Below are 17,840 nucleotides of genomic sequence, written 5' to 3' on the forward strand. Positions count from 1 at the left end.
GCAAGCTCTTCCATTCAAAACTCGGTGCCTCTTCGTATACAATTGAAGGAGTTCATGGAGGAGCAAGGCAAGATCAACAAGGAACACCGTCACCAAGTTCAAGGCTATGGACAAGATCTTGGAGAACATTGATGGCAAGGTGACGGAGGTTGGGAGCTCTAACCTTCAAGTACTCAACATGATGAAGATGCTAGAAACACAAGTAGCCCAGCTCGCCGGACGCCTATCTAGCAACGAAGGAAAATTGCCCGAACAACCTCAAAGTCTGGAGACGGCTAAAGCAATTCAAACTCGCTCGGGAAAGGAGACCGAAGAACCCGAACATGCAGCGGGAGCAAGGAAGCCTAAGCCAAGAGTTGAAGTGGAGACCATCATCAAGGAGAAGGCACCTACTCCTATGCCAGAGATAGTCACCGAAGAGCCGGAGTTTGAGCTAGATGATATAGACACAAAGATTCTACCGCCAAGGCCACGATACCGCAAAGGTAAACATGAAGATGAGCAATTCAACAAATTTGTTGACATGGTAACGCAGGTTGAGCATCAATATGCCGCTCTTTGACACTCTACAAGTTCCGACGTATTCTCGCTACTTCAAAGACATCATGGGAAACAAGCGCGAGATACCGCCAAGCACTGTCAAGCTAACCGAGGAATGTAGTGCGGCAATCGCTAATGAAGCTCCTGAAAAGAAGAGGGACCCCGGATGTCCTACCATCCCGTGTTCCATTGGATCTCTTATGTTCGAAAGAGCACTTTGTGATCTCGGTGCAAGTGTGAGCGTCATGCCAAAGAATGTGTTCGCGAAGCTACGCTTACCGGAGCCGGAGCCCACCGCCATGTGCCTAGAGTTAGCGGACAATTCCGTTCGCTATCCTTTGGGAATCGCCGAAGATGTGCCCGTGAAGATTGGAGAACACTTAGTCCCGCGTTGACTTTGTGATTCTTGATATGGGAGTAGGAAGCAAGGCGCCTCTCATACTTGGGAGGCCTTTCCTCAAGACCGCAAGGGCAAACATCGACGTTGGCAAGGGGGAGATAAAGTTCGACATCAATGGCACCACAAGCGAATTCAAGTTTCGTCCACAGCCTCGAGGTATGCAATATGATCAATGTCAAATATGTTCCGCCTCACCGCCGTGTCACAGAGGAGAAGCCAAAGAAAGAAGAGGAGCCGAACAAGAAGGAAGCGAAGAAGGAAATAGAAGTCGTCGCGTCCATCGCGACAAAGAAGATCGTTGCACCCGTTAAGAAGAAAGCTAAAAGCCTGCCTGTGAAGACCAAAAAGAAGACTAACATAGAAGACAAACCCGCACCAAGGATTGTGCGGAAGAGGGTACCCAAGACTGCAGCGCCATCACCGAGCGTTGGTCCGAAGTGAAGAAGAAGAAAGTCTAGCTATAGTCTATAAACAAAGCGCTTTGCGGGAGGCAACCCGTTCGTCGAGTCAAGAATAAAGCTGCCGGGAGTTCAACCCGTTCGTCGATTCAAGAATAAGCTGCCGGGAGGACAACCCACGAAAGGTTTAGGTAAGTGAGTCGAGAATTTTGCTACGCAAGAACATGATATACTTTTGAACAATTGGTAGTTCAGTCAAACAATTCGATTTGGATTTTATTCGCTCAGTCATTTCGATGCTATCTCTTATTCTAAACCAATGACATGAGCCATCCTATGATTTATTTGCCTCTTCTTGAGAAAGCCACATACAAAATTCCATACCTATTTTTGGCGACCGTCCTGTCCATGACGTCCGGACCAAGTTGAGATAAAACACACGAGTAGAGCCGCGCTATGTTTATATTACTTAAATTCTTGATGCGTAGGTTCGCACAAACATAGAGAGAACTTTCAGTTTTCATCACCATAGGATTGGAATTTTTCTAACTTTAATTATTCTCTTTTTCAAAAATCTCTCTCATTTTGGCAAAAATTAGAACCTAAACCCAAGACCCACGGTTGAATTCGAGATTGTTCGCTATCAATTCATGAAAGTGAACGGTTCCGATGCAATCAAAATTAATGTAGTCGGGAAATATTTTTCGACTTACAAATGTAAAGATGTTTCAATTCCCCTCTAATTATTCATTTAAACTCATTGCATGCTTTGAGACAATTCTGAAATTTCGAAGTTAGAGGAGGATTAAACATCTAAGCATGATTTGGAAAGGGTTTATGTGCATGATTAACACCCATTGATCAAAGTGAGTTCACGGGAAAGAGTGGTGCTCTCTACCTACCACCACATGCAAATAATTCAAAGGAGGGAGCAGCCATGCATGGGAAGGACATGTGATTTTCAGCAAAGATGGCACCATGTGATGAATGATTAAGCATGGGAAAAGGTGACTGACACAAAGTGGAGAAATAATGTTGCAAGTGGACATCAAAGGCAAAGAAGGAGTGGTTCACAGGATTTGGACGGTGCAAAGCATGCAAGATGTAATGGACAGAAATGAATAATTGCACCAGGAAGCCACCAGAGAAAATTGAAGTGGAGAGGAGCCAGGAATCCCCTAGGCCGGCCGGCCCCAAGGCCCTAGGCCGGCCGGCCTGGCCCCTATTTAACCCCTCTAGTGCTCCCCATTGGCAGGTATACTCCTCACTCAGTTCCTTTCTTATGTTCTTCAAGTTCTTCGCCCAGAAACATCAGTTAGAGCCCTGAAAAATTCGTCCACCAAAATCTACTCCAAAAATCTCAGAAAATTCACCACAATTCCTAGTTTGTTCCACTCTTCGATATATTGTTCTCCCGCTGGCAAGAAACCCCCGGTGTGTTTGTTTTTGAGTGTGTGCAGCAAGGAGTCACCATGAGTGGCCTCATGAAGTTCATCGCCGGGAGGAGAAGGACGCGTTCATCAACATCCGACGCATCGGCAAGTTCTTTGCGGAGGCACTCGGTTTCCGAGTCTCCGCGGAGCATGGAGGAAGACAACCCCTGCACCGAGGAGCGACATGCTGCTCCTTGGTGGGATGAGAGACCCGAGAAGCTCCTCCATGAGATTCACCTGAAGGGATGCCACCTCCTCCACGGTGTTCGACAAGGTCATCCGCACCACCACCATACAAGCCCAAGAATTCAGAATATGGGTTTATTATCGTGTCGAAGGAAGAAGAAGAAAGGCTCAAGATCATGAAGGGAAGACTATGAGCAAATTATGATTTTGATGATGAAGCATTGGTGAAGCTGGGATTTCATCATAACATCTATAAGCTCTTGGAGAACATCGGTTGGAAGTTATTTTCCAACGGTGTCACAGTTGATATGCAAGAAGAAGTGTCTCTTGAGATGTTCATGACATTAGAAAAATCAACGGAAGTGGTGGATGATGAAGAAGTTCCATGTCTGAAATTTAGGCTCAAGAATGAAGAGAAAGTAATCACCTATAGAGAAATAGGAAGCTTGCTCGGATTCAAAAGTAATGCATATGAAATGGTGCAAGTTGAAGATGGAGAGCTTGATGAATTTTGGACAAAAATAGCAAAAGATGTCAACCGCCAAAGGAAGAATATAAGTAATGTGACCCTCCAAATATTCCACTCTTAGTTGAGCAAGAGAATTTTCGGGAGGATGAGAGAATCGAAGGTCACCGACCAAGAATTAAATTGGATGTATGCTGCATTAGTGAAGAAGCAAGTAATTGATCCCACCTACATCATAGTTGAAAGGTGGATTTGTGAAGCATCATCCGGCACGGGAGAAGTTGGTTCGGGGTGTTATCTCACAATGATAACCCGAGCCATGAATCCGAGGTTACGAGGCTGAAATTGTTTGCAAGAGGGAGGACTGATTGGCGAGTTGAAAATATTGGAAAAAAGGTGAAGAAATCAAAAAGAGGAAAGGTTAATTGAAGGAACATCGGCATCGGCACAACAAGAAGACTTGGAAGTAAACCTTCCACCGCCAAGTTCTGCTTATTGGAGGAACGAATTTCAAGGTGCATCAAGTGGACAGGGATACCCGCAAGGATGGACGAGTCAATGGGAAGGAAGCCAAGAACAAGCATGGGGGCACACTGCGGCGGCACCCCCACCATTTAGCAACTACGGCTACCCACCCTCGTCATATCAAGGAGAGATGTCCGACCCGTCATTTGGAGCACAATATTTTGACCTCCCTCAACCAGAACAAGGAATGAGAATCATGGGTGCCTATGCGAGAAGAAACATGGAAGATATAGACGCCATCCGGAGGCATACAACCCAACTAGAAGATGGAACTGCGGGAATTGCATATCTAATGGGACTTCTAGGCCTGGCGCCACCAGAACAATTTAATGGAGGAGCATTTCAGGCAGTATTATGACCAAGGATACAACGCAAGAGCCAATCAAGGAGATTGATCGACGGCAAGACCATGAATAAAATGCTCGCACGTGTGGTTTGGATTTTTTTATTTCATTTCATTTATTTTCAGCATGTGTGCAAGCTTGTGTGTGCGTAGCAATTTTCTGTTTTATTTATTTCAGCATGTGTGCAATTTGTTTTCTTTTGCTTTCATCACCATGATAAATAAATGCATCACCTACGCTTTAATGTTATGGTTAGTAATGATGATAGAAAGTTTGTGCCATGATAAAATATGATGATCGTTGCCGCTTTGTCTACTTTCTTGTGCTTGGTTTATGCATGATTAAACTAATGCTCTCTCTAACATGATCTGAAAATTAATTAAATGCCAGGCTAATTCAATTGTGGAGGTTATGATAAATTAAGACCCATATCTTTTATTTTTGCTCTCTTACTTAAGCTTGTCAAGGACAATTTAATTTGGATTTAATTCTGAGCTAACCTTGTCAATGATACCTTTTGCAATTGATCTACCCTTCTACAAGCCTAAATGATATATCATAACAAACCATAGAGGAAGAATTATTTTCAGGTGAATTAATTCAGGATTTATCTTCTTTGGTACGAGACTAAGAAGCTGACCATTCCGTATTTTTGCGTACCTCTCTTTTGCTAGCCATTCTATCCATGCATTGTGAGTTTCTATACCGGGAACATCGCAAACCTCGCTGGATATCCACCCCTAACCAAAAACATCTTTTTGTGACACACCTCCTTGACCACAACCTATATATTGAGTATATATTTATTTCGACAGCAAAACAGTGGAATCAAGAGCAAAATTCAGTAAAACATAAGCTTGGGAAGCATCAAAGAGTTCCCAGAAGTAAAATCCGAAGAAGTGGAGGCCTACAGGCAGTAGGCCGGCCGGCTCAACACACCTAGGCCAGCCGGCCTGCCCCTTTTCCTCCTCTGTTGGCTTCAATCTTTCACGGGGAGATGCTCCATTAAATTCCAAAGTTGAGTCCAGAGAATTGATAAAGGTTTTGTGCACTCACTCCATTAAGTTATCATCACTTCATTGCTTGAGGACAAGCAAAAGTTCAAGCATGGGGGGAGGTGGAGTAAGTGCATTGTGTTGCCAATAGTTCGGAGGAGCAAAAAGAAAGAAAGAAAAAAAAAAGAGGAAGAGAGAAAAGAAAAAAAAGAATGATGATGAAAAGCTCCTCGGTTCCTTTAGCTTCATTAAACTCCAGGTACTTTGAAGATTATTCTATACTCAATTATTCCAACCATGTGCAATCCGATAACAAGGACTTCAGTCGTGCCTTGGGATCAACCGTTGCCATTTGCACATGTCCACCATCTAAAGTGTGTGTTCCATTCTCTCCCTCTCCACAAAGAAATTATTTTCCAATGGTCTTTTTGACGAGTCTCGATAAATCCATAAGAAGTATTTCTTATTTTAATAATATCTTGATTATAATATCTTTTGTTAGGACTAACCTTTCCAGAACTCCAGATAAAGCCTCACACATACATATGAGACAAAGAAAGGAGAGAGTTCTAGCAAGATTGAGAGACAAGATGAGCTGAGAGTTTCCATGAGCAAATTGCAATGAGGTTTGAATTATTGATCTTGGTTTAGCATTACTTATGGAACTTACTTTCTTAATTCTGAGACTTGTTTAATTTTGAGAGCATGTGCTTAATAATTGTGGGGAAGCATTTAACTTGTATCTATCTTCCACATTGAAAAGGCTGGTTACAACTTGAACTATTAATCGCAAAATATTTTTTGGGAGCATTGTGTTTTCTCGTGTATGATCAAGTGCAGGGATTGGACACTGAAAGGCAGCGCTGATTTTTATCAAAGACTTACTCGAGGACGAGCAAGGTTTAAGCATGGGGGCAATGTTGGCGCTCCTTAAGTATCCATTTTATCCCCTGTTTAACTTTGATAATGGCATGAATTTAATATCAAAATCACTAACCATCCTAACATCGGCCCAATTATTGGTCGTTTTCGCGTTTGCACATATATTTTGGAGGTACTTCGTTTTTGCAGGTTTTTGACCAATTTTGGAGCATGAAATGGCGAGGCCCACGATCACGCGATGACACGAAGAAAGACGAAGGCCAAAGCCCGAACAAAGGATCGAAGGCCATGATGATTAGAGGCCCGTTCATGCACATCCACCCTCCAATGAAGCCCAAAGGACAAAGCCCACAAGATAAGATCAAGATACTTCGGGGCTAAGCAAAGCAAAGAGATATTTAAGGAAGGATTTTCCATCCTATCCTTCTCCTTGAAGAAATCTCGAAGATAACGACATCTAATGGGGTGCAATCATGAAAGACATAAACTCTAGAAGATTCCAGGAGACTTGGGGAGAAAGATGAACACGAGCCGGCGAAGGAAAGTGCTAGGCCGGCCGGCCTAGACTCATTGGGCCGGCCGGCCTAGACTCATTGGGCCGGCCGGCCCAGCCCTTTTTTAGGTCGGTTCGACCTCCCCTTTGACCGAGGGTTCCCTGAGGCTATTTAAAGACCCCTCCCCAAGGTTCACATAGAGATCAATTCGGGAGACGACACCAAGGAGCAGAGAAGATAGAGGGACACCTCTCGGAGAGCCGAGGGTCGTGCTAGTTGTCTAGGGTTCGCCCTAGCCGACGTGGGAACCTTGCAAGGAAGACCACGTCGGAGTTCTGGAGCTAGGATCATCAAGATCAGGGTAGGGCCTCGGTTGTGATCTTGTGATGTACTATCATTCATGGTGAAGTTATTTGTGATTCCGAATGTTTAGCGACCATGTTCTCTCTTTCGATTTAGTTCTTTTCTTTGGGTTCGCTTCATCCTAGATCTATTATCGAGATAGATCGCTTAGCATGATCTTGTAGTCACGGTGGCTAGAGGTTCATGACGGAACTACCAAAGGGGGTTCGACTTGCTTCAGGGTATTTCGTTCAAAAGGGGGGCGTCATGACAGGCCGTCTCCACAGAGTAGGCGGAGTATCGAGAGATCGGATTGGAGATTTTGGGTTTAAAGAGGCTTTTCATTGAGATTCACATCTATCTTACTTCACTTTATCTAGCTGGAATTACAACATATGCATGATCTAGGTGATCTAGATTGGTTATCTCTAACTTTCTCTCGCTACCTTCGGTGTTTGTCGTTTTTAGTAGATTAGATTCGTTTTTCACCATCTCAACACAAAGGAATCTCTATGCTAGTAGATTGTTTCTTGTCTCTTTGGTTCCGTGGATTGATAAACCTTGGGGGAATACTCTAAGAGAAAAGCTACACGAAACCGTGCGCTTGCGGTATATAAATCGGGGGCGCTAAGGAGCGTCAACATGCACCACCTGTTTTGCACATCTGGCCATAATGGAGGCATTGTTCCATTTCCGACTTGTAATTTCATAATTGCTTGTAGCAGACCTGCGCGCCTATCACTTATAAGGCACACATCTGGACGGGAGGCAACAATATGAATCTTCACTCGTTCGAGGAACCAATACCAACTTTCTATGTTCTCATTCTCAACAAATGCAAAGGCGGCCGGTACTATTTGGTGGTTGCTGTCTACCCCGATTGCGGTGAGTATCTGCCCTTTGTACCTTCCAGTTAGAAATGTCCCATCAATGCATAAAACCAGAAGACAATACTGAAAAGCTCTCACACATGCACCTAGGCAAAAGAAGGCTCGAAGCAGAAAGCTTTGTCCCCTCCTCACGGTTGGCACGAGGTAAGTGTCATAGAAACTTCCAGGGTTTCTAGCAACAATATAGGATAACATTTGAGGCAGGTTATCATATGATGCCTCTTATGTGCCGAACCGCATCTCGAACACCTTTTGTTTAGCCTGCCATGCCTTCAAATAACTAATGATGTACTGGTAAGTTTGCTCAATATGTTGAACAATCATTTTTGACTCATAATTTAGGTTGTCCATAATCAACCCATATATTTGCTTTACAACAAAGTCGCATGATATATTGCGATGTGATAGCTGAACTTCTGACAGCAAACAAGTGTGCTCTGTCACAATGGAACATTTCCAGTTCGACTTCCATCTACCCTTAAATGCATGTACTCGCCATGGACATCCAGCATTCACACACTTCACCTCATATTCTTTACTGCCAGACTTCACGACTCTAAATTCTCTCTTCAATGATATTACCCACATTCTCACAGCATCTTTTACGGCTTCAATGTTTGGATATGTTGCACCTTGCACCACCTCATTCCCTCTGTACTCCCACTCCTGATGTTGTACGTCTTCTACGACATGATTGCCAAAACCATGCTCCTTCCACTCTTTTGGCAATGAGTACTGCTCGTCATCAGATGAGCCCTCATGTTCTTCCATCTCTATTGCGGCATGGTCTTCTGCCTCCATCTCATCCACGATGCTATGTATCCTCTCTCCCTCATCAGCAAGGCCCTGTGGTCCGATGTTTGGGTTCTCTATCTCTTCTGACTCATCTTGCTCAATATAGTTTGTCTCCCTTTGAATACTCGGAGTTGCTTGATCTGCACCACCTCTTTGAATACTCGGAGTTGCTTGATCTGCACCATCTCTTTGAATACTCGGAGTTGCTTGATCTGCACCATGTTGGATTTCATTTTGTATCTTCTCCCGAGTTTGAACAAGAATTGCCAGAGGCCACCCACGCTCTAGAGCTGCTTGCATGTACTTCTGCTAGTCATCAGTGCTGTGTATCATCATCAATTCTCATAAATCACCTTCTACCTCCCAATTCACAAGAGCATGGACGGTCATCACATGTGTCTCCGGATCAACACGGAACTCACACTGCAGCCACTTATATATAGAACCAAAACTCATCTCTAGAGGTTTATCTATGGCGCTAGATGTGCACTTAAAGCTAGAAAGGTCTACTCCATTTGGTCCATACAAAATATTACAGTTACCAAAAAACACTTGAAACTACATCTTGCTCGACATATCTGTACATCACCAAATACTTATCGAGTCATACTCTTTACCTCACTACATTATTCAATCATCCGTACAAACTAAGTATAAATTTTAACTACAACATATAAGTATTCATAACTACGTGATAACACTCAAATTCTATACTGCATATCCGAAATTCTAGTCTAAATCATAACTAATTTATAAACACGTCTCTAATAGTACTGCAGTTGTAATAATAAACGCGTAATCTTAATTTCATAAACTAATTTACTACTACGTAAGTAAGATATCTTTAAACTCCTACTTAAATGGTTCTACTATAGCACCAATTAAATTTAATTACTCTACAATAGCAATGGAAAAATACATATGTTAAATATAATTAACTGCAGATCACAAGTGCTCAATCTGGCAGGGCTTCGCCGCTTCCTTTCTCCTCACCCCTCTCTTTTTTTCTGAATTTTTTGGCTCAAATGAGGAGAAAATGAGGGGGGGCGTTATATAGGGCAGCCCTGCCCTGTCGCCCGGTGGGGGGGCGACAGGCCCCCGTGTCGCCCGTTGGGGGGTCGACCGGCCCCCTGCACCACGTCCCCCGCCAGGGACCTATTCGAAGAAAAACAAATTACAGAAAGGTCCCTGTCGCTCATTGCCTGGGCGACAGGGGTCTATTTTTGTAATTTTTTGAAACCGCCATATATTTTTGAAATTTTGTATTTTTTTAAATATAAAAAAAGAAAAAAAACACGCGGCCGCCCCACTTGAAACATGACTCGCAAGGTCCGCTCAGGCCGAGCGCCCTCGCCTGCTCTGCTTGGGCCACGATGCCTTTTTTTTTTTTTGAGTATTGGGCCACGATGCCTTGTGCCGGCCTACTGCTGCTCGCCTGGGACGCCGAGTCATAGCGCCCGCCTCTGCTAGCACGCACGCGCACCGCTCGCCGGGCCAAGCCCAAGCACACTGCACTAGTTGACAACGCGCGCGGGTTGAAGGAAAGGGGCCCAAGTGGATTTGCATTGGGTAATAAGTGAAGAGGGAATGAATGTTTATGGGCCTCTTTAGTATGCTTGTTGGGCTGCTGCGCGGTAATAGCCAAGGAGTTTGTTATTTTTTTTAAGAAAAAGTAAAAATGGCAATCGAAGTTTATCTGGTGTTGAAGGTGAAATGTTTTTTTTTTCTAAGTTTATCGTTTGGTTTATTGGCAGCACTTTCTCTATAGTTCCAAGTGAATGAAAGTACAAATATTATCCGGTGAATAAGTCAGTGCTAACGAGAGGGGAACAATAAGTAAAGAAAAGTAAACATAAATCACAATTAATCGGAACATAATATGGAGTACACGATTGGTCTTGCATAGGTGGGTAAATTAATTTGTCCGCTAGCTATATTTACACTGAACTACATAGTAGGTAGGAAGCCTCTCATGGTTCAGGTCACAGCTTGAGCAGAATTCTTACAGGCTAAATATCATACTGTTGGACGCAACTGATGCGGTTGTAGGATAAAATCTTGAGCCATGCCCTTAACTGGTGTGGAGTAACAACTTCATGCCATTGAAGAAATTGAGTTGCTGAATAGAAAGTAGATGTTATAAAATGTGCAGAGATGATGAAAATGAGGGAAGTATTTCCCAGTTGGAGGTACTCCCTCTGTTCCAAATTATAAATCATTCCAAAAATCTTGGAGAGTCAAATAATCTCAAAGTTTGACCAAAATTATAGAGAGAAATATAAAGATTTATGACATTAAATAGGTGCACTATGAAAATATAGTTAACAAAGAATCTAATGATACTTAATTGATATCATAAATATTATTATCTTGTCATATAAATTTTGTTAAATTTGAAAAACTTTGACTCTCCAAGATTTTTAGAATGACTTATAATTTGGAACGGAGGGAGTAGTAGCTAACTCACCAGATTGTTAAATAGATATGTCTTCTAACTCCCTCAATGCTGTTTAGTGGAACAGACCAAGGAAGCAAGATGCTAGCCTCGTGCAGAATGCTAGGAACTGAGGCTCGAAACTCAACCATGCAAGTTCCATATAGCTTGCAACGTGGATTAGCACAGTCACAGTCATCTGAACAAGGAGAGAAATGGCTAATCGAAGTTACATGGTACCTTCAGTATTTGGAAGGCATTTTCAGAAAACTAAAGTCCAAATTAGAGTTGGTGCTACAGCAAATGCCTAGATTGAAGTTTGCATGATTTGCACGGAGATATTGGTTTGCACTTGATATGTTCCCTATATATACAGCTAAAGTTCAGGGAATTTCAGTGAAACACTAACTGAATGAACAATTGGAAGCAGCCATTCTTTTTTGGAAGTAAAGGTTCATGATATCTATGTAACATACATAGCCACATTTTAGGTAACAAGGAGGTAGTGTTTGCAGTAGATATATACCTTGCCTTTGGATGGCTTAAGATCTCATACCCAGCTGAGTATTTACCAAACCTGTTGTTGTGGCAGTGATTTTTATTTCAATGGATTCCTGCCTCGTTAATGTCCTGATTGAGCGATTGACATTTCTCTTGTGTTTCCTGAAGTGATGCTTGTCTCTGCAAGTATTTGTTAACAGATTGTTTAGACATCTCTTAAAGGAATATGTTTGCCTCCATTGCTTTTTCTCTGCCTTTCTTTTTTTTTAGGGGGAGACAGCGATGAAAGATCAAGCACCAAGGAAATCTTGACGGGATGGGAATGCTGGAAATTAGATACAGAAAGCGGAAACAATGGGTGAGTAAAATAATACCTTGATTCCATCATCACTAAGTATCTGCAGGTTCACTCTTCCATCTGCAGCCACCGCGTGCGTTCCTGTTGGTTCCGTATGAATGTGGTTTTATTTCTCTTATTTAGCACAACAAGGTTTTTTTAATAGTGCATACATATAGGTGAAAGTTTTTTAAGCAAAATAGAAAGTGAATTATGTGCTGCAACTAATGCATTCCTGGGGCAATAATGCTTGTTTTCCTAATCTAACCAGGTGCCGCTGCAAAGAAGGTAGAGTTGGCAGAAAGTTAGCCGCGTGAAATGATGGAAAAGTCAAAAGAAGACGCTAGCAGGAAGCTGCAGATGCTCTGCTTACTCAGATAACTTGTCGAGCAGTGTGCTGTTATTCAAGACTGACAGGCTGCGGAGCTGCATGTGTTCACATGATAGCTGAGCAGAAGCTGGTGTTGGTCAATTAAAAGAGTTTTTCTGTTGATTTAGACATAAACCGTAATGTCATGAATATAATGTGTTCGTGTCGAGCTGCACTTTGAGACGCTGGCAGTGAGGTGGCCATGCGTCATATCTCTATCATCATCTGCAACGCCACCGCCGCTAGCTGGATGTTATTTTCAACCATGAGCCGCTCCGTTCCCTTCGTTGGCAAGCCACGCATGCAACGACGATTTCGATTAGACAACAGGAGGCTGGGCCCCACCTCCTCACCGGCACTGCCTAACCTTCTTGCATTGTTCTTGGGCACACGGCTGCCGACATCCCAATGCATGCAAACGGCTACTACTACCAACTCACCAGCTTCTTGCATTGGTCCTGTTAATTACTACTCTCTCTGTTCCAAAAAATAAATTATTCTAAAAATTCTAAAATAAATTAACAAGAAGGTATTTATTTTTTATATTTGACACTAATTTATTTTTTGCACGCACATACACTTTCTAAATAGAGTAAGATAATTTATTTTTATGAATAAAATTTGAATTCTAGAATGCTTGTTTTTAAGAATGGAAGAAGTACGTATGAACGGTTTGTTAATCAGCAGCTAGCTATAGCTAGTAGGGTCGGATCGGAGGAGTAATTTTTAGAAATAAAAAGAAAAGTCATCAGCATGCATGCATCTATCTAGTTAAACCAATACTAGGACGACGCGTGTTTAATCGATGGACAATGACTGATCTATAGATACTAGCATTGCATTGATGGGTGTGGCGTGGCGGTGCCAACCATTCTCCATTCACATGATCCGAGCAGCCCCATTAATTGATTGCGCGCACCCTTTTTCTTTGGCTGCTGCTCAGCTCATTCACATAGCCATAGCTAGTACAATAATATAATAATCCAGCAGCAGACTATCTAGTCGGCAGTAGCAGACTATCTAATGGCTGCTCCTAGCGGCGGCAGCTTAGTGGCTCTGTACGTGACCATCTGCTCCCTTGTGTTCATCGCCTCCAAGATGCTCATCTCCTTCCTGCTCTACAAGAGGTGGGCGCGCAAGAAGCGGATCATCGACAACAGCCTGGCCGGCGGCAAGCTGGTGATCTTCCGCTCCGGCGGCGGCGGCGGCAAGACGCTGCAGTCGCTGAGCCCCAAGTCGTTCCTGGGCATGCTCATGGGCCTCTCCAGCAAGGACGTCATCGGCGCCGGCGGCTACGGCACCGTGTACCGCCTCCGCCTCGGCGGCGGCGACGACAATAATAATAATAGTAAGCAGCAGGAGGCGGCGGCCTTCGCCGTGAAGAGGCTCAACCGGGGCAGCGCCGACCTGGACCGCGGCTTCGAGCGCGAGCTGGACACCATGGGCGACATCAAGCACCGCAACATCGTCCCGCTCTGCGGCTACTACGCGGCGCCACACTTCAACCTGCTCATCTACGAGCTCATGCCCAACGGCAACCTGCAGGACGCTCTGCGGCAGCAGCAGCGGCAGCAGGTGTTGGACTGGCCGGCTCGCTACCGCATCGCCCTGGGCGTTGCTCGCGGCCTCTCCTACCTCCACCACGACTGCATCCCGCACGTCATCCACCGCGACATCAAGTCCAGCAACATCCTCCTCGACCGCGACATGGAGGCGCGCCTCTCCGACTTCGGCCTCGCCACGCTCATGAGGCCCAACGCCAGCCACGTCACCACCGTGGTCGCCGGCACCTTCGGCTACCTGGCGCCCGAGTACTTGGACACCGGCCGGGCCACCACCAAGGGCGACGTCTACAGCTACGGCGTCGTCCTGCTGGAGCTGCTCACCGGGAAGAGGCCCACGGACGAGTCCTTCCTGGAGAAGGGCACCAGGCTCGTCACCTGGGTCAAGGAGGCCATGGAGGACAAGCGGGAGGAGCACGCCGTCGACGAGGCTCTGCTGCAATGTCATCACCGCTGCGGCGGATTGCTGCCCCTGCCCGCCGACGAGGTCAAGCTGGTCTTCGCCGTGGCGGACAAGTGCCTCGACTCGGATCCGGACAGCAGGCCAACCATGGCGCAGGTGGTCAAGATGCTCGAGCAAGGGAATTCGAAGCCTGCTGCTGCCGCACTATAGCTACCTAGCTAGCATCTTCATATCATAGTATATACTAGCTTAATTAGCTTAGCTAGCTGCCTAGCTACAAGAAGATCACATATATATCTGATAGCAGCGAGAGGAGCTTAATATATATACTAGAAACCTGGCGCGGCCTTTGGTGTGGCTTAGCCAGTGTTAAGCATCATAGTACTATTTCACATTTTGGAGGTGACTTAGTTTTTTTTTTTGAAGTTTGAACAGAGCTATGCACATTGGACATCATATAAATTAATAATAAAGGGCCTTTCTGGCCGGCGTACTCGGGCTTTTCTGCTGTGGGCTCTCTCTCGATGCAGCAGCCTCTCTGACTGACTGAAAAGAAAAAAAGATGTTTACGGCCCAGGTTCATGCATCACATATATCTTTAAGCTATCAGTTCTATTTGCTAAAAAAAAAGGTTCGGAGTACAGAAATCAGAACTGTTGCTAATTCTGCAGTCTTCTAGAAAATGTAGGACTGCTACAGAATGGAATTCATTAGAAAGGTTGGGAGTCAAAGATGAATTTGACGGTGAAAAATAGTAGAAGGTAAAGAAAGATTCAGAGGAGCAGCGGTGTGTTGTAGCTAAAGGCTGATCTTCAAAGTTAAGGTACATAGAGATCAATTGACCGTCACTGACATACAATTTTGTGCAACGGGAACAAACAAAACGTAATAGAGTGAAAACTGGATGATTGTGGTGGTGTGCAAACCCACAGCCGGGTGGCGTAGTGCACCCGCCTAAACCCAGAGGGTGAGTACTCGAGGGTTAGCTAGGATTAGCCCAATCTCAGTGGAAGAACGCGATGAACACAGTAGGTTTAGAGTGGTTCGGGCCGCCGGAGCGTAATACCCTACGTCCACTGTGTGTTGTATTGCTTGCACTCTCAAGAGGTTGAGAGCAGGGTTGTTCGGAGTGAAACCGAGTTTGTGTTGTGAGAGTCTTGGTGTGTCCCCGTCTAGAGTGTGCAGCGAGCACCTCCCTTTTATATCTCAAGGGAGGCGCGTACATGGCCGTTGAGTCTCCGACAGGTGGGCCCAACGATGTAGTATAAAATAACATACTGTACAGACATTATGGCGTTGCAGGCGATGGAGATCTCATTCCTGAATTTCCTTGCTCGTGGGAATCTTCCGTCCGGCATAGCCATGCCCTGTCTTGTCGAAACGACGCCAGGGCGTAGCTTGCGGTGTTGCCTGCCGCGTAGTTGAACGGGCCGTGTAGCTTGCGGCGTAGGCGGTATGATGAAAAGGTGCCGTGCCGTCGTATCCAATTAATGCGGCAGACGGGCTCTGCGCGGATGTGGCGCATGCGGCTGCACTGTGTACCTCGGTAATATGCGGTCTACAGTGAGGCCTGACAATGCCCCGCGTGCCGCGGCGGCAGAGCACGCCTCAACCACCCGCATTGAATGCAGTGGGTGGGCGAGTCTTCCAGCGGAAGACTCGCGCCCGCGCCTGCGCCTGCGCCTGCGGGACACGTGGCGCCCCCGGACCCCACCCTGGCGGTATGTTGGTTCTACGCACGTGGGAGGTCCAGACGGACGCGGGGAGGTCTCGGACCCCTATGGGGGTCCGAGCCCTCAGCTGTTGGCGCGGAGCTTCCCCTCCTCAGGGACACATGGCGTCACCGGACCCGTCCCAGAGCGGGGAGCGGGTCCGGGGCCGTTGGCCCGGTGAGGTAAGAGCCTGACCTGTGGGGCCCGACTGCTTCGCCCCTTATGGCGTAGTTATGGGTGACTACGCGAGTCCTGCCTTGCTGCAGTAGGAGTGTGTATCCCTGCTACAGGGTACCGACAGTGGCCCCCGGGCCCATCTCGGGAGAGGCGACGAACCCGCAAGTGGGGCCACTACTGTGATTTGGCTCTTCATAACTTGAAACCTCTAGCGTTAGACTATGCACATTGCAAGAGTCTTGTCCGGCTTTGACCATCCATCGGGTTTTTCGCTGCCTAATCACATCGCAACGGCTTACTGACTCGTGGCCCCCACATACAGTGGTACACCTAGTTACGCGAGCGACGCTCGGCATTGTTGCGGCCGGGGTAAATGAAATTTTTACCACCAGCGCAGTTCCCGAAAAGCCTGGTCATGCCAGCGCTTGTGTGCGCACGTCAGCTAAGCTTCCGCCTCGCTTCGCGCGCGGGCGACGGTTCAGATCCCGCCTTTTTCACACCTTTGTTTGTTACCCGCCCTCCCTGACAGACGGGCCTGGGCCCCTTGACATGGACTGGGCGGCTAACACCAGGCGTGAGCGTCGCTTGGCTTCCAGCGACGGTTCCGGGGCGCGCCGGATGGGTCAGGCTTCATAAAGGGCCAAACCGCACACCGCGGTTACTTTTCCGCATTCGCCTACTTCCTTCCAAACCTTTGCGCCCCTTTGCCTTTGAGCCTCCTCGCCCCATGCTCTTCTGCGTAGATTGTTCCTCGCCTCCATAGCAAGATGGCGTCCCTCGTTCGTCCCCGTCGTTTCCAAACCGAAGAGGAACTGAACACGGTGCGCCGCCTGCTCGGGTGGAGTCCACAGGAGACTGCCTGGGGGATTCGAGCAGGTCGGTTCCCCTCGGCGATCTGTGCGCCGGGGAATTTGTGCTATTTATTTCGCACATTTCCACCGGCTTGGGGCTGCCGATCTCTTCATTCTTCCTGCTGCGGCTGGAGGATTTCGGCCTCCAGCTCCAGCATCTCACACCCCACTCCATCCTCCTGACGTCAATCTTCGTCCACTTATGCGAGATGTTTGTGGGGGTGCGGCCCTGCGTCATTCTCTTCCGCTACTTCTTCGTCCTGGTGAAGTCCGGGAAGGGCAAGGATGAAGTGGGGGCGTACTACTTCCAGATGAGGAGCGATTTGTGGACGCCCTACATTCCCTAGCTTACTGGCGAGAAGTGGGAGGATTGGCGCAAGGAGTGGGTGATCGCCACCACCGAAGCCAACGAGCGCCTCGTCATGCCGACCGGGGGACCCGCCTCCGACCGCCAGTCCTGGAGGGCCAAGCCGTCCCTGCCGTCGGAGTTTGACCCCGTGCTGAGCAAGATCAGGGCGCTGGCGGAGAGCGTCCTCTCCTCGCTGCACGTGCTCGGGGACTTCCTGAAGTGCCGGATCGCCCCTCTGAAGCAGCGGCCGCGTCCTTCCTGGAGCTTCACCGGGCCCCATGACTGCAGCAGGACCCACCGCGGGGAGGACAGCGATCTGACCCAGGAAGGCTTGGAGGTCTTGGTGCGGGCGGTGATGGGGGAGATCTTCGTTCCGGAGCACCTGATCCTTCCTCAGGGTGTCGTTCCACTCTGCGAGGACTCACGCCTGAGGACTGCGGTGCTGGCCACTCTG

The 17,840-nt window shown here is 46.7% G+C and overlaps 1 protein-coding gene across 1 annotated transcript; it reads left to right on the forward strand.

Annotated features, from left to right (window-relative positions):
* The first annotated feature begins 13,219 nt into the window (after positions 1-13,219).
* LOC120705433 (receptor-like serine/threonine-protein kinase At1g78530) lies at positions 13,220-14,798 on the forward strand. Its single transcript, XM_039989738.1, has one exon. The coding sequence runs from the start codon at positions 13,356-13,358 to the stop codon at positions 14,505-14,507; it is 1,152 nt and encodes a 383-aa protein (XP_039845672.1). The 5' UTR covers positions 13,220-13,355; the 3' UTR covers positions 14,508-14,798.
* The last annotated feature ends 3,042 nt before the right edge of the window (positions 14,799-17,840 follow it).

Source organism: Panicum virgatum, chromosome 5K, assembly GCF_016808335.1.
Source record: "Panicum virgatum strain AP13 chromosome 5K, P.virgatum_v5, whole genome shotgun sequence".
NCBI classification, from domain to species: Eukaryota; Viridiplantae; Streptophyta; class Magnoliopsida; order Poales; family Poaceae; genus Panicum; species Panicum virgatum.

What these genes read in the sequence shown, in the direction of transcription:
- LOC120705433 (XM_039989738.1), top strand. Translation starts at nt 13,356, where the DNA reads ATGGCTGCTCCTAGCGGCGGCAGCTTAGTGGCTCTGTACGTGACCATC.